Here is a 25,089-nt window from a genome sequence, read left to right as displayed (position 1 = left end):
AACTCTCTCGCTTTATGATTTGGCTCAGAAGTGGGAACATCTGCTCCATGTGCTCTTGCAATAGAGATTATAAACCCAGAATAATACATCTAGTTCTCAGGAGAGCAGTGCTTGAATGGTTTGCACTTCTTTAGGGAAGCTTTAAATTACGCAACAAAACTGGAAATGAATACTGTTTATAGCTGAGCAGAACCTGTTTCTGTTCAGTTCACTGCTATCCTGAACTTCTTTTCCTCCAGCTCCTTCCAGGTTGCCACCTGAATTTGCAATCTGTGCTCCCATTAAACAGGTAAATGTCTGTATTTATTGAAGAAAATCCTTTTACTTTGGACATCTGTAAGAAGCAGGTTAATGCTATAGGATTCACACAGATTGTATGTTTCTATGAAAGTCAAAATGTCATTGATAACATCAATGCAGCCTTGCAGGCTCCTATCCTATGACACCACTGCCTTGATAGATTTTCTTAATTAACATCCAAGGTCTGTGATCACCAGAAGCACATGATCAGATTTGGGGGACAGGATGTTTGGTCCCTTACAATCATGGCTTGCATACAATGCTTACTGCTGGTTGGTGTGCTAATTGATGCCTTCCTTCCCACTTGGGCCACTTTGGATTCTTGGAGGTGACTGGAGTGGGGAAAACTGCCTGGAGGAGGACATTCAGCACCAGGCCTTCCCTGCTTGCCTGGCTTCAGCCAGAGATGCAGGCTGCCTTGCGGAATCTATTTTTAGTTTATCAATTGGAAATGGGGAAGTTGCACATTCTCACCTGAAAAGGCAATCTGCTGTTATGATGATGTTGTATTGCAAAAGTTTATTATCCTCCACATTTTGCCCCTGATAAAAGAAAGGCTGACTTATTGGGAGCCATTACTATCCTCTCCACACTTGCATCATAACTTCTCCAAGGACTCTATACTTGGCACAAAGACTCATATGCAAATATGATAAGGCCAAATATGATAGCTTGACATTAAGACTTCATTATTTCTGACTCTCTGGCCATTGCCATTCCTCTAGGGCCCTACCACTGCGTGGCTGGGTACCTCTCTGTGTTAGGTAATGGATTTCTGATTGGGCTCAAACAGTGTGATGCTTGGCAATTTAGAACAGAACCTGTTGGAGTGCATGTCATGAACTCTGCAAATTAGTTCACTGCGAATGCAACTAAAGAGGCTTCAGTAGTAACTTGCAAACTATTTTTGTAGGGCCAGCAGCATTATAGAATGTCCCATAGTATCAATATGGATTTCTGCCATCCTGGGCACTGGTTTGATTTGTCTTCACTGATACAACCCTTAGTTGATCAGTCCATAATAAGACTATAAAACCATAAGGTATATGAGCAGAATTAGGCTATTCAGCCCATTGAGTCTGCTCCGCCATTCGATCATGGCTGATATATTTCTCACCTCATTCTCCTGCCTTCTCCCCATAACCTTTGATTCCCTCACTAATCAAGAACCTATCGATCTCTGTCATAAATACACTCAAAAATCTGGCTTTCTGTGGCAATGAATTCCAAAGATTCACCACTCATTGGCTGAAGAAGTTCCTCCTCAACTCATTTCTAAAGGGTCATACCTTCACTCTTAGGCTATGCCCTTGGGTCCATGTCTATCCCACTAGTGGAAACATCATCTACATATCCACAGTATCCAGGACTTTCTGCATCTGTAAGTTTCAATGAGATCCTCCCTCATCCTTCAAAACTCCATCAAGTACAGATTCAAAGTCCTCAACTGCTTCTCACATACAATCATTCCCAAGATCATTCTTGTAAACATCCTCTGGGCCCCTCCAAGGCCAAGACATCCTTCTTTAGATATGGGACCCAAAACTGCTCACAACATTCCATAAGCGGTCTGGCCAGAATCTTATACACCTTTAGCAATACATCCCTATTCTAGTGCTGTCAAAGTTAATGCTAACATTGCATTTGCCTTCCTAATTGCCAACTGAACCTGCATGTTAACCTTATGAGAATCCTGACCTATGACACCTCAGTCCATTTGGGCTTCAGATTTCCAAAGCCTGTCTCCATTTAGAAAATAGTCTACACCTCTATTCTTCCAATTAAAGTACACAACCTTCCACCTTCCACATTGTATTCCATCTGCCACTTCTTTGCTCACTCTCCTAGCCTGTCCAAGTCCTCCTGCAGCCACCCGACTTCCTCCACACCCTGTCCTTTCATCTATTTTTGTGTCATCTGCAAACTTAGCAACAATGTCCTCAGTTCCTTCATCCAGATTGTTATGCGTTAGGCTGCCATGAGGTTTGGCACTTGGGTAACGGCAGCATAGTGTCTCAGTGGTTAGCACTGCTGCCTCACAGGACCAGGGACCTAGGTTCAATTCCACCCTCTGGTGTCTGTCTGTGTGGAGTTTGCATGTTTTTCCTGTGTCTGTGTGGGTTTTCTCCAGGTGCTCTGGTTTCCTTCCACAGTCCAAAGATGTGCAGGTTAGGTGGATTGGCCATGCTAAATTGCCCATAGTGTCCAGGGATGTGCAGGCTACGTGGATTAGCCATGGGAAATGCAGAGTTACAGGGATAGGGTGGGATGGGGGTAGTGGATCTGGGTGGTGTTATATTGTTCAAAGGGTCGATGTGGATTTGATGGGCCGAATGTAGGGATTCTACGATTATAAGGTCCTGTACTGCTGCAAAACTACTTCCTACTATTTCCACTCATGACGTGCAGTATCAAGGTCACTGACTAACAAGTGACTATAGTCTGACTCTCAGAAGTTTCAGCAAACTGTGTTTGCACTGTATTACTCATAATACTAATTTCTGTAATACAGTACAGTTTATTCTTTTCTCTCTTTGCAGAGTCTTGATAACATGTGACTGTTGATTTCAGTATTTTATCATTATCTCATTAACATATGCATTCTCATTATGACAGGCATCTCTTGCTACACAATAACGGCAAAATTTCTCACACAGCATGGCCTCTTCCCCTCCCCAGCTCTCTCTCCCATGCTAGCACACCCATTCTGTTTTCCTTACTGCCAGGGCCCCATAGCCTCTGAGTGCTCCATATTGTACCAGCTTAATTCTCTCAAATTGAATCAGGGTGCCATGTGAGATGGGCCACTCATCATTTCTATATAAGTGAGAGCTAAGTGTCAAAATGACTACAGCATTTTTCTGTCAGAACAGGCGTTGGCCTTCTGGAAGCGAAGCCTCTGTCTGCCCAGACTTGAGGGGTAGAATGTTTAGTCCTTGATGATCTTGGAGGCATGCATATATCACAGGCATTGGCATCTTCCTTCCCTCTTGGGCCACTTGGAGGTGCCTGGTATGGGCAGACTGCCTGGAGGAGGGCTTCCAGCATCAGGCCTTCCCTGTTTGCCTGGTTTCAGCTAGAAATGCTGCCTGGTTTGTGGGGGAATTCACACACTGGCCTGATGTAGAATCTATTTTATTTTATAAACTGGAGAATGGGCAGCTCCACATTCTCACCTGAGAAGGCAATCTGCTGTTTCTTCTGGGGTGGAAAGCCTCCTATTGATCCTGCAGCCTCAACAGCCTATCCTCCATCTTTGATTGGATAGAAAGCCCGTCCCCTAGCCATTAATTGGCCATTTCAGGGAAAGCCCCAGCACAGTAACTAATCCCTAGACAGTGCAGGGTTGTGACTTCCATTTGACAATGAATATTAGCTTCCAGACTCTCAAAGCACCTAGTTGACTCTAATATCATGTCCACGAGAGAGCGAATTACTTTGGTTGTTGTTTTAAATCTCTTCTCTCTCTAAGATATTTGTTTATTTTAAACTTATTAGAACATCTGTAAATTTTCAAGTTTAAAAATCAGGTGTAATCATTGAAACTGTGTTTTTATTTATTTATAACAACTATTTTGCCTTTTTGTAGGTATCAGTGGGTTTGAACATTTCCAATCTCAGTGAGGTACAGGACAAAGAGACATCAATTACTGACAGTTCAACGCAAGCATCAACTTTATCTCGGACAGTCTCTGCAACCCGATCTGATAAGGTGAACATGTAGTGGATCAGGTTATCCATTGAAGTATCAAACGGCGAGTCTTAAGTTTACACTGAACTGAGTATTAAATATCCTAAAGGTTACTGCTGTACCGATTCGGGTGTATCGTATTATTCTCCTCTGCACATCACTTCAAAGGATCTGTTTCAATTATTTTAGAAATGTAAAATGAGCTAAAATAGGAACTTGAATATAGCTTTTAGTTAGCCAACAAATAATTAAAACTCAGCTATCAAGGTAAGCATAAAATGCTCGAAATACAAGACAGGCTGTTTTATGCTTGCTTTGACAAAAACAAGCTATGACATGCCTGATACATTTTGTACCATTTTTCAGAAATGAAGATTAAAAGAGATATTTTTGTGAGGTTGAAAAATTGAGAGGAAAAGTGGGGAGACGAATGGAAGGTGGAGGAGAATGTCATGGATTCAGTAATGCACTTGAGCTTTTTCTTTTCTTTTTATTCATCAAAAATTTCTAATGCTTCTATCTTATTCCCAATTGGTTACTTTCACCTCTGATTATTTGCATATTTTTAATGTGGTTTTTATATCTCTGTGTCAGGTCAATGGCAGTGATAAATTTTAACACTGAATGGTAGTGTACAACAGGGATCCAAAGTCAACTTTTCCAACCTCACTGCAGAACATTGCCAATGGTTATTTTTAATCACTCAAGGGATGTGAGTGTCTCTGGCTAGGCCTTAATTTATTGCCCATCCCTAATTGCCCAGAGGGCAGTTAAGAGCCAACCACATTGCTGTGGGTCTGGAGTCACATGTAGGCCAGACCAGGTAAGGATAGCAGTTTCCTTTCCTAAAAGATATTAATGAACCAGATAGGACTTTTTCCTGACAATTAACAATGGCTTCTTGGTTATCCTTAATTCCAACTCCTTTATTGACTTAAAATTCCACCATCTGCCATGGCGGGATTTGAAGCTGGGTCCCCAGGACATCAGCTGAGTTTCTGGATTAATTGTCTAACGATAATACCACTAAGCCCTTGCCTCCCCAGAAAGTTTAAGAAAGGGTTGATTAAAATATCACAAAGTTTGTTGGATTCCTTATGTCCTGGGCTTCTTTGATTACTATGAAGGCCTGTTAAGAACCCAAGAACTACTCAACAGATGGCAAAGCAGCCTTCAATGACAGAACAGCTGGAAGAAGATGTGCCTTTTGGAGTATCTCAATGGCTGTCCTGACAGATGGAGGCTGCAGCAGAACCAAACACCCCAATTGCTTAGGTTTCCTTGCCATCAATCAGGGATTCGTTCTGTCAAGATACAGGCAGAAGCTGGCATGCAATGGTTTCTCACTGCTGAAAGATGTCCATCGCTGGCATTTTTAAACTGATCCTCCAAGTCCTTTGGTGACTAGCAAGTGGAGGCGGGAGAAGGATGTTGCCTGAAAGCTTCTAGTAGTACCGTAACACAGAAGCAGCAATTATAAAATGGTCACCTAACATTTGGACAGAACAGCTGTACCGTTCATCAGCCGTAACTGTGACTGAGTAGCCTTCCTTAGGATCCCCTCTGCTCATCTCTATTTTGGGGAGGCGACCAGAATAGGTGTCTGAAATATAATATGCTTCACCACTCTTGACTGGATAGTCGTGTCCAGAGGGATCACTTTACGATCGTAACAAATAGGAATAGGAGTAGGCCATTTGGCCCCTCAATCCTGCTCTGCCATTCAATAGGATCATGGTTGACCCAACATTCCTTGTTCGTTTTCCTGCATCTTCACCTAGCCTTTGATTCCCCTACTGATCAAGAATCTATCTCAGCTTGAAAGATACACAAGGATTCTTCCCTCACAGCTCTCGGCAAAGAGTTCCAAAGAACTTTGAGCTCCACTGTGAGAGAACAAATTCCTCCTCATCTTAGTCATAAATTAGCACCCCTTTATTCTGAGACTATGCCATCTGGTCATAGACTCTCTCATGAGGGAAAACATACTCTCAGCATTTTTCAAGCCCTTAAGAATCCTATATGTTTCAACGAGATCACCTCTCTTTCTTCTAAACTCCAGTGAGTAGAGTTCAAATCTGTTTAGCCTTTGCTCATAAAACAATCCCGAAATACCAGCGATTATCCCAGTGAACCTTCTCCAAACTGATTCCAATGAAATGTTATCTTTCCCCAAATTAGGGAACCAAAGCTGTTCACAGTCCTCCACATGTAGTCTCACCAGCATCTTGTACAGTAGCAGTCAGACATTCCTACTCTTATATTCCAACCCTTTGCAATGAGACCAATATTCCATTCACTTTCCTAATTACCTGCTGCATCTGTGGTAGAAATGCCCAATTGGAACAAGTAGCAAAGTTTTGGACCTCGACCATCAGGACACTTATGAACACACTTGCAAATGAACACACAGAACATCACACTACATTTGTTTCAAGGAAATCTGGCAATGTGTCACCATTATCACTGCACTGACAGTCGAGAAGAGCAACTCAAGGAACACCAAGGTTTGTGTTCTTCCTTTTGGGAGGAAAAATCCAAAGAACTCAGAGCTCACAGTGTTGGATCTGCTTTCAAGAATGAACTTGTCAAACAGCTTCATGAATTCCCTGTTGGAAACAATGAGCACCTCATGACCCTTCTCAAACTGACATGAAACAAATATGCTATTATGTTCAGTGCATGTACTCCAATCCTAGACATCAATAACAAAACTAAAGGCTTTTTGCCAAAGTTGGACCTTTGAGTTTCTTAGGGAAGATGAGGTTTATTGAATATGTCAATTCCACAGCAGGAAGAGATTCTAGTCTCTGACATGGAACTATTGGCAAGAAAAGAAATAATGCTAGTGTATTCTTCTGCTATCAAATGCACAGAACACCAGCTCATCGTCATCAATACCTTTCAGAGTTCTGTTAGAAGAACAGGTGCAAAATGTCACGGCAACACCTATGGTCCAAATACTGACACCTGATTGATTATGTCATCATCAGAACCCATATTTGCAAAGATATATGCATTACCACAGCAACATTCTTTATAAACCTTCTCCAATGCCTTAACACCCATTTTAAGAAGTGGTGACCAGAACTGCACACGTTAATCTAAAGTGTGATCCAATGAAGGTTTGATAAGATCCATACTCAAACCTCAGGGATTCTCAGAATAACTATTTATCAATGCCCCTTGACAGGCTGCACCATGCTTGCAGTTCCACCTTAACACATACTCTCTTGCAAATTATTTTGCGGGCATTTACACTGTTACCCATGAGACAGCATTAACACCATACAACATATGTAAAGGAAACAACACTTTATTCACACATGCGATCATACAAAATGTGATCCCCTTTGCCATCCTCATGTAGCCACATGGTCTTTCTCATGTGTTTATAAATGCTAGAAATCTCTGTTCAGGATGTCAGAAACTGATAAGAATGGAAAACCAACCTACAGAAAAGTAATAAGAATGGAAAATCTTGTCACTTTGGGTAGCTGCGTTTTTGGTTTTGCCATCCAATTACACAGCATTATTAATTTAAGATCAGCAAGCCAGTTACCTGCCTCCTAGTACCTTTACTTCTCAGTACCTGTGGAAAATAGAAAAACCAAAAAGTGGAGGATACATTTAAAATATTTTCCTTTAAAGTCTGTTAAATGTGTAATGGTTTGGAATTTTTGAAAAATATGTATTATGTTTGTCTTATTTATATTTTAAATTTCTATATTAAAGTTTACATTATTTATTTTGTTCTATTTGTAAAAGAATTTATCAGTTCATGGGTCAGTGCAAGGGCCTATGTCAGGATCAGCATCTCATCTGCTTGCCACCACAAGGATGCCAAACCATGACAGTGGAGTAGTAATTCAGCAAGCCATGCCTTCGCCAACATCCAGTTCAGTCATCACACAGGCACCTTCTACCAATAGGCAAATAGGGTAAGTGATTAGTTCAGTTATTGCTATCTAATCTACCACTTTCATTCATAAATAAATAACACTGATATTATGGGAAATAAATTCAATGTCCCTCCCTCAATGACTATTTGGCATTACCTGTATACAAATAAAAGCCAAAACAGGCAATCTTCTTCTGACTTTGAGTGTTACAGTATTGCCAGCAGAGTACTTTGTGCTGTTATTTCTTGTGGAGGTTTTGGGGCTTAATTGACACAAAGTTGTGCTCTTCATAGAATTTACAAAGGGTAACGATCAGTGATAGTTCAAATATAAAATTTGACTTCTAATAAAAATGGCATGGGTACCTGTAGGGCTAAGTTTTTGCTGGGAGACTGAACTAAGTTGATTCGAAATTGTTAAAACGTACACTCATGACCCATTGAACTGTCAGCGAGGCACATGTATTACTGGGAAACAACTTTCAGAATCTTAGAAGTGAATCCATCATTTTACATTAAATGTGTTCAGCTTGGATCATACCTGATGCATTGGGAGCAATTAGATGGGCAGAGTACAGAGCAATTGTGCCACCGGGCTAATTGTTCTAGTGACTGGAGAATTATTCACTGGAACTGAGCTAGAAGGAATATGTAAAAGGGGAGGGCAAGCACGCAGTGGTGAGGGGGAGAATGGTAATTGAGCAGCAAATAGTGGACACGAAGATGTTTTGGGTTAAAACAAAGGTTTCTATTTCTTGTCCCCAAAAATGTAATTAAACTCTTCACCCACCAATACTTGAAAATTTTAGTTGGTCTTACAGTAGAAGAGGACACCAATTTAATAATTTTAATAGAACTTGTTTACGCCCCCTCAGCCCCGATTTTATGGGACACTAACCCTAAAACCTGAATTGTAATATCCACTATGGGTTTTGCACAGTTCAATTTACATTTAATCAAGTCTAATAAGGAGTATAAGGATTAAAAATTCAATGTCTTTTTCCTTCACCTCTTAAAAGACCATTTTTGCTCTTGTTACCCTGGTATTATCCCTTCCATGTACTGGTTTTTAAAAATTGTCTCCAGAATTATATAAACTTATTATGAGGTTTCCATGACTACCTTTGATAGATGTACCTTAATTAGATTATTGGCAGAAGTCATTCATTATGGAGCTTGCGAGGGCAGATTGATATATGTGAGCAGACAGTATTGGGCAGGAGCAGAAACTTCCCTTTCCCAATGGCACGTTAGGGTGTAGAGATGAAGTCAGTGGCATATTTGTGTCATGTTGGGCCTCGTGCCATCCTGTGGTGAGTTCACACTTGTATTATGTTTGCATGTCCTGAGCATGCATTAGTGAAGATGTTTTTCACTTGTGTCCCATCTTCAAGCTAAAGTCAGCGACACATAAGAATCTCATGCTATCAAGATCACATTCCAGAGTTCTGGAAATCCCTCCCTAACAGCACTATAGCTGTATTTACAACACACGGAACATAACAGTTCAAAAAGGCACTAACCACCACCTTCTGAAGGGTAATTAAGGATGGGCCATAAATGCTGCCCAGCCAGCAGCACCACATCCCATGCGAGAATAAAAGAAACACATATTTAATTGAACCTAGCACAAAGCAACTTTAAGATACTTAGAGATAGTAAAAACTGCTGATGCTGGAGTCAAGATAACGCAGTGTGGAGCTGGAGGAACACAGCAGGCCAGGCAGCATCAGAGGACCAGGAAAGTTGACCCGAAATGTCAACTTTAAAATACTTAACTGCATTAAAACAAAGTCAAAGGATTTTGTTATTAATATGCATTAACATGTTATTTAAAAATGAAATTAATGAAAAGTAACTATTCCTATACAAGAGAAATAGCATTTTTATTTGTTCATTGAATGTGCGTGTCACTGGCTGGACAGAATTCGTTGCCATCCCATTTGCACAGAAAGGAATTAACAATCAAACACATCACTATAGGTCGAGAGTCATATAGCCAGACTGGTAAGGTTGACAGATTTCTTTCTCTAAAGGACACGAATGAATCAGATGGGTATTTACAATAATCGATACATGGTTACACGGTCACTATGGTTTAGCCCTTTTTATTGAATTCCAGTTTCACCATTTACTAAGGTGGGATTCCAACTGCTGTCCCCAAAACCTAAGCCCAGATTTTCAATTGCTAGTCTTGCAACATTAACATTAGACAATCACTCCCTCAATGAGTGGATTAGCTTATTTTCAGTATAAATCAGATATATTTTCATAAACAATTTATGCAAAAGGAATAACTCATCATTAATGTAGAAATATTCCCAAAATATGTTAGAAGAAAAAGTGCAAAAAAAATATAAAAATCAGTCTATTTTTAAAATTTCTTCTAATCGTTGAAATCTCCTTTTTTTTTCTATTTCTTAGATTTTATGCTTGCACTATAAATGCACCTACATTCAAATTTTTCAGTTTTGCAGTGTGCAAGTGCTTAAAAGGCTCGTACCAAATTCCTTTTCCAATATGTTAAGAGGCAAGGTAAGATATTTAGGATAGTTTAATATTTAGATAATAATAGTAGGGAGAAAAAGTCACTGCTTAAAGCTTGTAGGCAAGAATTTATAGAAGGCAGGGCTACACTTCCAGCCACTTAGAGACGGCAGGGAACATATCCCCACCAATCACAGCAGTCTCACAGCCATTTAACATTCTGAGGAGCATTAAGTGGTAGGAAACTGGACTTCCACTCCTCATGAGGGTGGATATCCTGCTTCAGAGTCAACCCCTGGTTGGCATCTGTAGCAGTAATAGCTAAAACTGGGACTGTAAGCAGTCCCCAGATTTTTATGCCCCACAATCTGGGAACTGTTATGAGCCAGAGGACACACAACAGGAAGGAGAGATGAGGCACAGCCTGAAGGAGTGGAGAGAGATGAATGGGTATTTTGATGGTTATTGTAGGATAGAGGGACTAACCACAAAGCTCAGATCTCGGTTCAGTGACTGATGTGGAAAGGGAAAGTCCTTCCACTAGCTTCATAACTGAAGCCGAGGCCATCGAGTCTAACCCACCATTCAATTACCAGTTCTGAGGAAGGGTCACCGGACCCGAAACGTTAACTCTGATTTATCTTCACAGATGCTGCCAGACTTGCTGAGCCTTTCCAGAAACTTCTGTTTTTGATTCAATTACCATGGTTGATCTGATAATCCTCAACTCTACTTACCTGTCTTAACCTATAACCCCTGAACTCCTCTGCTCCATTGGTTGAAAAGTTGTCTATCTCAGCCTTGAATACACCTAATGACCAACCTTGACAAACTTCTGCAGTAAAGAGTTCCATGGATCCCCTGAGAGATGAAATTCCTCCTCATTTGTCTTAAATAGTCAATCACTTACTTCGAGATTGTGCCTTTTGGTCCTAGACTCTCCCACAAAGGAAACAACCCCCCAATATCTACTCTGTCATGTCCGTAAAGAATCTTGTATGTTTCAATGAAGTATCGTCATATTTTTTCCACACTCCAATAATACAAGCTCAACCTCAACCTCTCTTCATAAGATAATCCCTCCATACTAGAATCAACCTAATGAACTGCTAAGAAATGCCTTCAATTTGAAAATATCATTCCTCAGATAAGGGGGAAAAAGTTGTTCTCAGTATCCCAGCTATGGTCTGACTAGTGCTAGGGCTGTATACAACTTTAGCAAGATCTTGCTATGTTTATTCTCAATTCCCATTGAAGTAAATGCCCTCTTACCCGCTGAAGCTGGATGCTAGAATTCGTGATTCTTGGAAGAGGACTCCAAATTCCCTCTGTGCTGTGGCTTTCTGTAATATTTCTCCATTTAAGTAATATTCATCTCTTCAATTCTTTCTGTGACGTGTACATTTACCCACATTATATTCAATCTGCCCAAGTTTTTTTCCTGAAAGAACTGCGGATGCTCAAATTCAGGAAATAAACAGAAGGTCCTCTGTTCTGAGGAAGGGTCACCAAACCTGAAACGTTAACTCTGATTTTTTTTTTCACAGATGCTACCAGACCTGCTGAGCTTTTCCAGCAACTTCTGTTTTTGTTCAAGTCTTTTCCCACTGAATTAACTTGTCTATATCCTTCTGTAAACTCTGTGTCATCCTCACTGCCTGCCTTCCCACCTATTTTTGTGTCATCTGCAACTTGATGATTCACTTCCCCCTGCCAAGTCATTGATACTTAATGTCAATAATTGTGGCTCCAGCATTGATCCCTGTACCACTCCATTAGTTACAGGTTGCCATCCTGAAAATGCTTCCTTTACCACAACTCTTGTACATTATTCATCCTTTATTCAGTCCCCTATCCATGTTAATATACTACCCAATACCATGGGCTCTTATTTTATTGAGTAGGCTTATGGGTGGTGCCTTATCAAATACCTTTTGGAAATCCAAATGTATTACATCTATGGATTTCTCTCTTCTCTTTCCTGCTTGTTCCTTCTCAAAGAATTCAAAAACGTTTTATATTTGTCATAATATCCCCTTCACGAAGCAATGCAGATTCTGCTTGCCTATATTATGTATTTCTAAATGCTATGCTATTACATTCTTCATAATTGACTCATTAAATTTTCCCAGTGACAGGCATTAAGATAACTGGCCTATAGTTACCTGTTTTAAAGTCTCCTTTCCTTTTTGAATAAGGTTGTTACATTGGCAGTTTTCCAATCCTCTGGGACTTTTCCAGAATTGAAGGATTGTTGGAAGATTACTACCAGAGTGTCTACTATTTCTGTAGCTATTTCTTTTGTGTTCTCGGATGCAACCCTCAGGTCCAAGGGACTTATTGGCTTTAGCCCCATTAGTTTCCCTAGCATTTTTCTCTAGTGACAGTTATTGTGTTTATTTATTCCTTTCCCTCTTCTTGGGTCCATTGACTAGGTCATGTTTTTGGAATGATGTTAGTGTCTTCAATGATGCAAAGTATTTATTTAACTCATCTGCCATTTCCTGGTTCCCCATTGTTATTTTCCCAGCCTCAATTCTAATGGACCTCTGTTCATTTGGCCTCTCTCTTATACATTTAAAGAAACCTTTACTGTCTTTTTTACCTTACATGCTAATTTGTCCTCAGTTTATTTTCTCCCATTTTTGTAAATTTCTGTTGGCTTTGAAAACGTTCTCAATCCTCTGGTTTATTGTTAATCTTTGCCACATTGAACAAAAAAACACACAATTTGATATTATCCTTAACATCCTTGGTTAGACATTTTACATGATGTTGTGAAACCTTGGTCATCCTTGAGGAGGTGTTGGCCTCGTGGTATTCTCACTGGACCATTAATCCAGAGACCAGAGAATGTTCTGGGCACTCAGGTTTGAATCCTGCCATGGCAGATGATGGAATTTGAATTCAACTTTTAAAAAAATTGGAATTAAGAGTCTAGTGATGACCATGACATCATTGCCAATTGTCAGGTTAAACCATTTGGTTCACTAGTGCCCCTTAGGGAAGGAATTCTACCATCCTTACCTGATCGGGCCTACATGTGACTCCAGACCCACAGCAGTGTGGTTGACTGTTAACTGCTCTCTGGGCAATTAGGGACGAGTGTGATTAATGCTGCCCATACAGTAATGCCCTCATCCCATGAATACATTTTTAAAAATCTTGCTATGCTACCACCTAATTTAGGCCCTTAAATGGTGAGTTAAAATGCAATATATTCCCTCTAACCCTGCTGGCTTCCTGTAATATTGATGTCAACATGCACTTTTGACCCCAGGTATTTGGGTTCTATTTTAATGTGTTGATCAGCTTTAGTAACCTCATCAGAGCTTGACTGCAACCTAAACCATGTTCAAACGTTTGGGTGCAGAAGCCCACAAAGGCAAAATTCTTTTAATTCCCACAGAGGCTCCTCCAGCACCCACAAAGGAACCTTGGACCTCTCTTGCCACAGGCATTCCACCCCCTCAGACTGTCTAACATCCCCTCCCAAGCAGTTACCTTGGCCCTGAAGTATTTCCTTTGGGATTATGACCATACTTTGATGACACCCAAATCTTGCCCCCATCCCCACTTGCTAATGGTTCCCTGCAGGTTTGGATAGGAGTCTGACAGCAAATGTACAGATGAAGGTGCCAGGCAACATCCTTTGTACCCTCCATTACAAACGCCCACTGTATGAAGTGCTTTGACATATTTCTGCATGTTTCTGTTGAAGTGTAAGTATCTGATAGGGTAAACGTAATGATTATTATCATTATTAAGGCTGCATGTTTAATGCACTTTAGACAAACAAAGAATCTATTGTGAATGAACTTGATAATTGGCCAACTGGATTCCACTATGGCCAACTTTTGAACTTTGCATCGTATTTATTATTTTATATTAACATTGGCTTCAATTATCAATCTGGCATGCCAGAAAATACATTACTTAATAAAAGCTAACATCTACTTAAAATAAGTTTGTTTTCTAGAACATGATGCATAGTTAGAAGGTACAAAGTAACCTACTAAATAAAAAAGGGTTGCTTGATTCATAATAAATCTCCTGTTATGGCTGACACAGAGATAAAGTTGTTAACTTTGGAATGAAATTAGATTAAAAAAAGAGTGTTGTGCGGCACTACTAACGTACTTGAAGAGATTTAGCAACTCAACACTAGGTATCCATGAGGCACCGTGGGCCATCAGTAGCAACAGGATTTTATTCAACAACATGTAACCTCCTGACCTGACTTGTCAACTATCACTACCAGATCATGGGATCAACCTTGGTTTAATGAAGAGTGCAGGAGAGCATGCCAGGGGCAGCATTAGGCAAGGCTGCAGAAAAGATGTCTCAGCTTGGTGAAACACCATCACAGGACTACTTGTAGGCCAAGCAACATAAAAAGCATGTGTTAGTGTTAGGTGATCCCACAACCAACAATATAGATCTAATTTCAGTCGGCCTGCCATGTCCAGTTGTGATTGGTGGTGGGCAATTAAACAGCTCACTGGAGGAGGTGGCTCCACAAATACCCAGTGGAGCCCAGAACATCAGTACAAAGGATAAGTTTGAAGTACTTACAACAATGCTCAACCAGAAGTAACCTGTTGTTGATCCTCATTATTTCTTCCTGAGATCCATAGCATCACAGATACTAGTCCTCAACCAATTCAATTCACTGCACATGATATCAAGAAATGGCTGGAGGCATTAGATACTACAAAGGCTATGGGCCCTGACAGCAGTCCACAATGGTACTAAAGGTGTGCTTCAGAACTTGCCATAACCCTAGTCAAGCTGTTCCAGTACAGTTAGAACACTGGCACCTACGTGGTAATGTGGAAAGTTGCTCAGGTCTGTCATAAACACAAAAAGCAAGACAAATCCAACCTGGTCAATTACTGCCCAGCAGTCAGCCCAGCAGAAGGAATCAAGTGGAAGTTACTAACACCAACTGGCTCACTGATGCTTAGTTTGAGTTCTTTCAGCACAATCAACTTCTGACCTCATTATAGCCTCCACTAATGGACAAAAGAGCTGACCTCAAGAGGGAAAACGAAGGTGACTGGCTTTGACAACAGACAAAAACTACTTGAAATCTATACTGGCCCTACTTTCCAGCACTTGGCTCATAGCCTTGAATGTTATGACATTTCAAGTGCTCATCCAAGTTCTCAACTACCGTTCCAGCCATGGGCGACTGTCTGTGTGGAGTTTGCATGTTCTCCCCATATCTGTGTGGGTTTCCTCCTGGTGCTGTAGTTTCCTGCCACAGTCCTAAGATGTGCAGGTTCGGTGGATTGGCCATACTAAAAATTGCCCTATTGTGTCCAGGGATTAGTAAGTTAGGTGGGTCAGCCATAGTAAAAACCCCATGTGGGGTTACGGGAATGGGATGGGGGCCTGGGTCTGGACGGTATGTTCTTCGGAAGATCAGTGCAGACTCATGGGCTGAAGGGCCTCTTTCTGTACTGTAAGGATTCTATGATTCTATCCTCCCAGGCAGTGCATTCCAGATTCCAGTTTCACCAGCACTTTGTTTTTGCATTATTACAGGAATTCGTCAAGATAATGTCCTTGGCCCAATCATCTTCATTGGTGACCTTCCCTCCATCATAAGGCCAGTGGTGGGGATATTCACTGCTGATTGCACAATGTTTAGTTCTATTCATAACTCCTTTGATACTGAAGCCATCCCAGTCCAAATGATGCCAGACCTGAAAAACGTTCAGGCTTGGGCTGCTAAGTGCAAGTAACATTCACACGGCACAAATGCAGGGAACGACTATCTCCTACAAGCGAGAATCAAAACATTATCCCTTGACATTCAATTGCATTACTATCACTGAGTGTGCCACTTTCAACATGCTGGGGGTTACCATTGACTAGAAGTTAAACTGGGAGTGATATAAATACTGTGTCCATAAGATCTGGTTAGGCCCTGACTCCCCAAATACTGTTCAGCATTTACAAGGTACCAGTTAGGACTGCGATGAAATAGTCCCCACTTGCCTCGATAAATGCAGATCCAACAACATTCAAGAAGCTTGATACCATCAAGCAGCTCACTTGATTGGCATCTCACACCTTTAACGTTCACTCCTTTCACTTTTTATGCGCATTGTACCAAGTATAAGATAGTCTGTGACAACTCACCAAAGTTCCTTTGAGAGCACCATCCAAATGCGTGCCCTCCACAACCTAGAAATACAAGGGCAGCTGATGCACAGGAACACCACCATCCTGCTCATTCTTTTCCAAACCACACATTATCCTGACTTGGAATTACATTGTTCTGTCTTCAATGTTACTAGGCCAAAATCCTGGAGCCTGGAATTGCCTCCTGACATGAACAACTGAGGTTCAAGAAGCTTACCACCACCCTTGCTAGGGCAATTGGGATGGGCAACAAATGCTGGTCCAGCCAGTGACACTCACATCCCAGGAATGAATAAAATGTTTAGTTGCAGATTTTAAAAGTTATGCATGTCTGAAATTCTGCTAATTCCTGTCTCTCTCCACAATTGACTTTTGTCTCCTGTAACTAGACCAAACGTTCTTGTATGAACATGAGTCCAAAATACAAATATATAAGATATAATATGAGAGAATGTTATTTAGTTCATCTTAATTCTTCCATGCATTAATACCTTGATGTCCTCCTGAAGTGTTAAATTCCTTTTTTGATGAATCCACTACTACTCTATCCAGAACTCCTTGATGAATCGATCACTGTATATAAAACGACTTTCTGAAAACTAATTTACATTCCAATTAATCGAAAAGACGTGCTGTTGCTTGTCCTGTTCAGGTAGATCACAGGTCTCCTGTAGATAGTGAAATGCTGAGAGGATCTCTAAATATGAAAGTTGTTGCTCAAAAGGCCAAGAAAGTCCTCTGGGCAGCTGTAAGCACAGTGAAGTACCACTGGCTGTAAATCTGTGCCATTAAGCTTCTATCCTTTCTCCAAGTATCTTTTATGTGTATTTTATATAATGCTTAGGTCATGTGCTATCTTTTCTTGCTAGGTCTCTCTTTGATCATTTTTCCATACAGTGCTGCATTTTCTTAAATAATATGTCCCAGTGAACTATTTTCTCTCCATCTCTGCAATATTTATAGGGATAGGTTTTCCACTTCATAGGATCATACTTTGTTATGGAAGGCTATGGCATCTACCATAAATTAGACTTATTCTTACACTTCTAAATTTTTTTGTTCGGCAAGTTGCTGAATGTGTGAGCTGGTAATGTCACAATGAAGAAAGCTGTATTTCTGGAACCAGAGTGAACTTGGCAAGTAACAGTGTATTTCCTCAGTCAATCAGACTGGAAGTTTGTAAAATTAATTATGAAAGAACTTGGACAAAAGTTTTCATTTGAATGGATGAATTCAGTGGCAAATGAGATAGATAAGACACATGAAGATGGGGAAAAATGATTGGATGAAGAGAGTGAAAAAGAGACAAAAGATGAAAGAATCGAAGACAATAGAGATCATGTTGAACTAAATAATTTTGATTTGTGTACTTGCCTTTATATACGGGCGGCTATCTCTATTTTGATTGATTTTAAAAGGAAACAAAGGAAAAAAAATGCTCTGACAAAGAATAAAATTATAAAGATAACACAATAATTGTAATACAAGGCAAAGAAAGAAGAAAACGTCCATGAACTAAGCTCAACAATCCTGATAATGGAGCTTTCAAAAGACAAACAACAATATTTCAGGTGGTTATGCATGTTTAAACACACACAGCAATGATCCTGTGGCAGTGACATGACGCTTTGAAATTGGCAGAGCTGTATGGGTGCATCGAAAACTACATAAAATTAAATATGCTAAGCAGTATTTATTTAGAATCTATTGCTTACTGTTTCTCCAACATAGGCCTTAGAATGTTTACGATAGTACATGTAAAACACATACTGGACACAAGAAAACTACTTTTGATTTTCTGTCCACATGTGATTGGAACAAAGATTTGAATTCTAGCCTCCTCAAAGGCGGACAGATTTGTCACCAACAAACCTATGTTAATATTGTCAAAATGCAATTTGAAATCTCTGAAAAAAATGTATCTATTAGGCTACAATTGCAGCAAGGCAGAACCAAATGAATTCAGCTTTGTACATTGAACAGTATACTGTGCCTCTGGCTTTTTTCTGATGAAGGAATACTTCATGATTAACATTTAATGGAATAGAAAGCTCACAAATGACATTGCAAGCCCTTATGAAAGCTGTGCTAGTAAACTGTGATAACATTTGTCTTTTCAGGTCAATAAGTATTATGTTATCTTAATCTTTGGATCAGACTACTTTGTGTTCCTCCTGCTTAAAACTAAAATAAACTCAAGTACAATAATAATGTTAGAAGTAACAATAAAGAAGGAAGCACAGAAAAGGGTTTTAGTTTGAACATAAAATTCTTTATTCAGATTGTAGTAGATAATGACTATGTTCAGTAAAACAAGATAATTCTCAGTCACCACTTACCATTTGGAAAAAAAGAGTACCATGCAAATTTATATCCTGTGTTGCATTGAAAATAATAAGAATATTCTTTAAAATCCACGCACACATTTTATTTGTGTATCTGAAATAAACATATTGGTCTTGAAATTTCAGTTATGCCTCTGTCTCCTGCTGTAACTTTGGTGAGAATGATGGGAGCCAAAAGAACAGGGAGGCACGGTAGCTCAGTGGTTAGCATTGCTGCCTCACAGCACCAGGAACCCTGGTTCGTGCTCTGAGGGTTGGTGTGGACTTGTTGGGCCAATGGGCCTGTTTCCACACTGTAGGGATTCTATGATGATGATGAAACAGTGCAAAAAGCTAATTGTGACATTTTGCTAAGATTCCTTCCAGTTTCTCACCAAAGTTAGTATGGCAAATGTGTGATAGTTCTCACACCAATTCAGTTTCAGGGAAAATATCTAATTTGAGAATTTGTAATATTGTTTTCTCTCTTGTTTTCTGTCCAGATTGGTCTGCATTCTTCTTACTGTATGGCCACTGGTCTGTGTGAGAAATTCAAGGAGTTAGCTGCACAGATAAATTTGCAATAATAATAACCATAAAGAACTTCATCCTTAAATTGGTCAAGTAAGGTAAAAATATAGGAAAATTCTGACAGTCCATTCAGGTGTTAGAAACTATTTTTACTGGAATGGGTTAGGATTTTTAATCTTACTGACACAGCAAAGGTTAGGATTCCCATGACAGGTGTGAAACAACAGTAGCCAGTCAGTAGGAGATTTAATGTTAGGTAGCAGGGAATGGTCTCTGGCATTCAGGAAAGTTTAAGACAGGCTGTCTGTGAGGCCTTACAATTAAAGGAGGTCCAAGGAACAAGTTGGGTGTGAGAAACATTTCATTTGAATTACTAATAAGGAAATAAAATTTACGATTCGTACTAAATTTGTATTTAAGTTTTTATGATTCTACATTCTTGAATATGTAAAACTTAGGATATTTCACTTTTATAGAAACATAGGAGCAGGATTAAGCCATTTGGCCCATCAAGCCTGCTCTGCCATTCAATATGATCATACCTGATTATCCAACTCAATACCCTGTTCCTATTTTATCCCCATTTCCTTTGATCCCTTTAATGCTAAAAAATGTATCTATATCCTTGAAAACATTAAGTGCTTTGGCCCCAGCAGCTTTCTGTGGCAAAGATTTACAGAGGGTCACTACTGTCTGGGTGAAGAAATTTCTCCTTATCTCTGTCCTAAATAGCCTACCCCTCATCTTTAAACTGTGACCTTTGGTTCTGGACTTCCCAGTCGTTGAGGGCATCCTTCTTGCATCTCCCTGCTAACCAACCCAGTCTCTCCCTGTACATCAGTACCACCATCCCAGCAATCAGTCTGGTAAACTTTTATTGCATATGCTCAATATCCAGACCATCCTTCCTAAGATAAGGAGACCAAAACTGCACACAATATTCCAGGTTTGATCATACCAATGCTGCGAACAGTTACGACCAGACATATCAGCTCCTGTACTCAAATCCTGTCAGTATGAAAGCCAGCTTCTTCACTGCCTGCTGAACCTGTATGCTTGCTTTCAGCGACTGATGTATAGGGACACCCAGGTCTCGTTGTACCACCCCCTTTCACAATCAATTACCATTCAGCTAATAGTCTGCCTGCCTGTTTTTGCTAACAAAGTGTATAACCTTACATTTATCCATACTGTATTACACTTGCTATTCATTTGTCCACCCTCTCAATTTGTCCAAATCACACTGTTGCTTCTGTGCATCCTTGTTGCAGCATACCCTCCCACACAGCTTTAGTCTGCAAACTTGGAGATGGACACGTAGTTTCCTCATTTAAGTGATTTATATGTATTGTGACTAGCTGGGGTCCTAGCACTGATCTCTGCTGTACCCCACTAGTCACTGCCTGCCACTTGGAATTCCCCCCCCCTCTCTATTTATTCCTACCCTTTTTTTCCTGCCTGCCAACCAGTTCTCAATACATTTCAGTGCATTGCCTCCAAACTCATGTGCTTTAATTTTGCATGCTAATTTCTTATGTGGGGCCTTATCCGAATGCCTTCTGAAAATCCAAATAAACCGCGTTGTTGACTCGCCCTTAACTGTTATACTAGTTATGTCTTCAAAAAATTCCAGTAGTTTTGTCAATCATGACTTCCCCTTCATAAATACATGCTGACTCTGTCCTATCTTGTGACTATCTTCTGAATGCTCAGCTATTACATCTATGATAAGTATTTTTCCCACTACCAGTGTCAAGCTAACCAATGTATAATTCAGTGTTTTTTCTCTGTCTCCCTTCTGAAATAGTGGGGTTACATTAGCCACCCTTCAAGCCACAGGATCTGTGCCAGATCCTGCAGAATATTGGAAGATGACCACTACAGCATCTGCTATTTCTAGGACCACTTCTTTGAGTACTCTGGGATGTATGTTATTAGGTCCTGTGGGTTTATCTGCCTTTAATCCTGTTAGTTTCCCTAACAGCATTTCTCTACTGATATTAGTTTATTTCAATTAATCCTTCCCATTAAGCTCTGTTTGCCCTGCCACCAATATTTCTGTCTCCCTTTGTGAAGATGGAGCTAAAGTAGGTATTTAATTGGTCTGCCATCTCTTTGTTCCCAATTATAAAATTCCCCGTTTCTGACTGTAGGGGCCTATATTCATCTTTGCTAATCTTTTTCTCCTCACATACCTATAGAAGCTGTGACTACTGGTTGTATATTCCCTGCAAGCCTCTTCCTCAGATTTAATACTATCCTTGATTTCTGTTGTTAGCCATGGTCTGTGACCAGTTTCCTGTTTCATTTTGATATGGGGTGAATAACTTCTGCAGTGCATCCGTGCACTGTTTAAATGTTTACCATTGCCTATGTACCATTATCCCTTTAACTAACACACCCTAATTTACTACAGCTAGATTGTACCTCATACCATTGTAATTTCCTTTATTTAATTTCAGGACTCTGGACTCAAACAATTATGTCACTCTCCATCTTCTATCCTATTGTGGTCACTCATCTCTAAGGGCTAAGACACAACCAAATTGTCAATTATTTCCTCCTCATTACACAATACTCAGTCAAGGATGACCTTTTCTCTAGCTGATTCAACAAATTGATTCATAAAACTATCCTGAATATACTCTAAGAATTCCTCATTTGAGTTATTGCCACTGATTTGATTTGCCCAATCTATACATAGATTGAGGTCATCTATACTTACAGCCAAACCTTTATTACTTGCAACTTTATTTTTCTTTTTAATGCCTTCTGCCATGTTACTACCATAGTTTAGGCATCTATACACAACCCCTACTATCGTTTTCTGCTCTTTGGTATTTCTAATCTCAACCCATACAAATTTTACTTCCTTGCAATTGCATTACTTTCTTGTTAAACCAGCAGTGCTACCCCACTTGCTTTTCCTTTTTGTCTGTCTTTTCTAAAAACTGAAAATCCCAGGATATTCAGTTCTCATTCCTGGTCACCCTGCAGTCACGCCTCTGTAATCCCCACTATATCATACTCATTTAGATCTATTTGTACAACTAATTTATTCATTTTATTGTGACCTGACATAAAATCGTTGCGGTAGACTCTGAAATCACCCTAAAATTTCTAATAATGGGTCAACCTAGTTTTTATCATTTTGCAAAATTTGCAGTGGGTTTGCAGCCTTTGCAGTGGAGAGAAGTCATCACTAAAGGGGAGAGACATTTTTCAGTGTGCAGAATGAATCAGCCAGTGACCTGTCGTGGTGAGCACTAAGCAAGTGAAAAATGAATGGTGGCAACAAAAGTTGAAATTGCTGGAAAAGCTCAGCAGTTAACGTTCTGGATCCAGTGCCCCTTCCTCGAAACTTCTGATTTATCTCCACAGATGCTGCCAGACTGAGCTTTTCCAGTAATTTTTGTTTTTATTTCTGATTTACAGCATCTGCAATTCTTTCAGTTTTGTTTTAGCACGTAGAGGCATGCTCTCTCCCACCTATACATCTTCACTATCTGTGCTCTACTTCTGCTCTTTTCTTGCTATGTTATCCCCATGCTACAGCCCCTGTGCTCCTGTCTTTATGCCCTGCTGAATGTGCTGCTGCGAGCACATATTCCATATTGAGAGAAAAGGATACTGATACCTCTAAGTGATAACTGTTTTCCTAAAAGCTTTATTAAAGTTCTTGTCACATACAACTCTTCCATATTATGAGTATGGTACAACATTAAGTATTAGTTGTGAGGTCATGCTGGAGCTCCAAACATGGCTTTGACAGTAACAATGGTAAGTGTGATGTATAACTTCAGTCCATTATCATGATCTACTTGGAGCTGCTTTCCACTGGTTTGGGCAAAAGTATAATATGTGCACCATAATTCTTGGTGGAAAAGTCAGAAAGTGACAATGACACAAAGACACTTCCTTTAATTTCCCAACTGGCTTGCCTCATTTCTGGAGAAAGTGTTCAAAACACCCTGCATAAAGATTTGAATAATACAAAAATAGGAAAACTATGATAATTATATGACAACGAGTTTTATTTTAAAATGTGACTGAACCAAGAATTTCAGATCTTTTTGAGCCATGTAATTGAAGATCATAATAGAGTTTTACACATGCAGGTTTATCAAAGTGATAGATATCATAGCTGAGGGATTGAGATTTCTTCCATTTTTGGTATGAAGGAGATAATTCTCTGTGTTTGTGTGGCCATTGGAAATTTTGCCTGAGAAAAAGATATAGAAGGAAATTGCAAAGCTATAGACATGATTTTTTGATCCATACCACTGGTGGGTGAGGTTATCTGTTTGCAGTTTGAACGTGGAATATATAGCCTTCTGTAACCACATCAAACATTCTGAAGCTGGATCTCATGGAAGGGTTGGAGTCTCACCTGCTGGCGACAGACCTATGTAGCTGCCTCTGGGAAGGTCCATCAGTGTTAACTGACACCTAACACTTAATTGGTCACTTTCTGGCCTTGCCTATGGTCGTGAAACCTGAGCGGGGTGGGGTGGCTACATTTACTGAGAACCTCAAACCAATCAGAGGCCAGCATATCATTTGAACAGCAGCACCACTGGGGAGGCCGAAATTGTTGCTGGGATGACACCTTCCAGATACCCAGGATTAAGGAATGACCCAAGTTACAGGTAAGTAATGATGGGGGAGTTCTACAGGATTGGGATTCTAATGGGAAGACTGTAGAGGGGTCCAAGGCAGGGGTAGGGTTTGACTCGAAGTACGTTCCCGGTTCCCGACATCATGTCCCTCGATCAGATACTGAAGAAACCAGGGACATCTCGAATAGGCTAAAAGCAGTCCACATAATATTCCACTGAGCTAATACCAGTGGTAGTGGCATGAATGCCCTAAGTGGTCATTAATTACTTGCTCAAGGCTGGGAAGGCAGACCGCAGGCCTTCCCACTCCTGGCCTAATTCTGGCTGAGGCAGGCAGGTGAAGGGGTTTAGGCATGTCAGCACCTGCCTAATTAAATGACCTTCCCAGCAGGGTTCAAAACAATTTGTTTTCAGTAGCTCTTTTTGAGATTTTTTGAGGGCGTTTTAATTTTGGGAGCTACTTTTTAATTTATTAACTCCTTCATTGTTTGACTTACACATACAATACAATATATCCTTATGTCTTTGTGTTGACAATGAGGTATTTGGATTCTCACTGAAGATGGATTCAGCAATATTCTTAATAATTATCAATTTTTCCCTAAATTTAGAGTAACAACTCACAAGAAAATCTTTAATTTCCTATGGTATATAAATTGACAGAAGACGACAGGCATAGATGAGCAACAAAGGGTTTTTTTTCCAAAATATGAGGCTCATACTACATTAAAAAGCTCATTATTTTGCAGAAAATCAAGAATTTCTCATGCCCTAAGAATGCCTAATTGTGGAATGCCTAATTACTTATAGTTATGTTTCTAAATGGTAATCAGTATAATTTTTTTTATTTTATAAATTTGTGTTCTGTGCCAGTGGATACCAATGTAGGATTTTAAACTCATTCATTTTAACTTTTATAAATCTGTAGCATTTGTACTGCACAGATGTGTGCTTGGTTAGCTGTCAAACACAATGTCAAACGAATTTCAATTTTTGTCCTCTTAAAAGTTTACAATATCTAAGGTTACATATTGTGTAGCAATGCTTCACATCATTATTTGATGTGTATGCCTTTAGCTGTTT

General features: G+C 39.9%; 1 protein-coding gene across 2 annotated transcripts in view; it reads left to right on the top strand.

The window, feature by feature from the left end:
- Positions 1-25,089, top strand: part of creb5b (cAMP responsive element binding protein 5b) — a 408,265-nt gene that overhangs the window by 104,368 nt on the left and 278,808 nt on the right. For both annotated transcript variants that reach the window (XM_048615065.1, XM_048615073.1), the window contains exons 5-6: positions 3,890-4,012; positions 7,760-7,932. In XM_048615065.1, coding sequence (XP_048471022.1) covers positions 3,890-4,012; positions 7,760-7,932 — 296 coding nt within the window. The remainder of the gene's footprint in view (positions 1-3,889; positions 4,013-7,759; positions 7,933-25,089) is intronic.

This window comes from Rhincodon typus, chromosome 2 (assembly GCF_021869965.1).
Source record: "Rhincodon typus isolate 14 chromosome 2, sRhiTyp1.1, whole genome shotgun sequence".
Taxonomy (NCBI): Eukaryota; Metazoa; Chordata; class Chondrichthyes; order Orectolobiformes; family Rhincodontidae; genus Rhincodon; species Rhincodon typus.
Note: the sequence above shows the minus strand (reverse complement) of the source record. Positions and strands in the feature narration are given on the sequence as shown.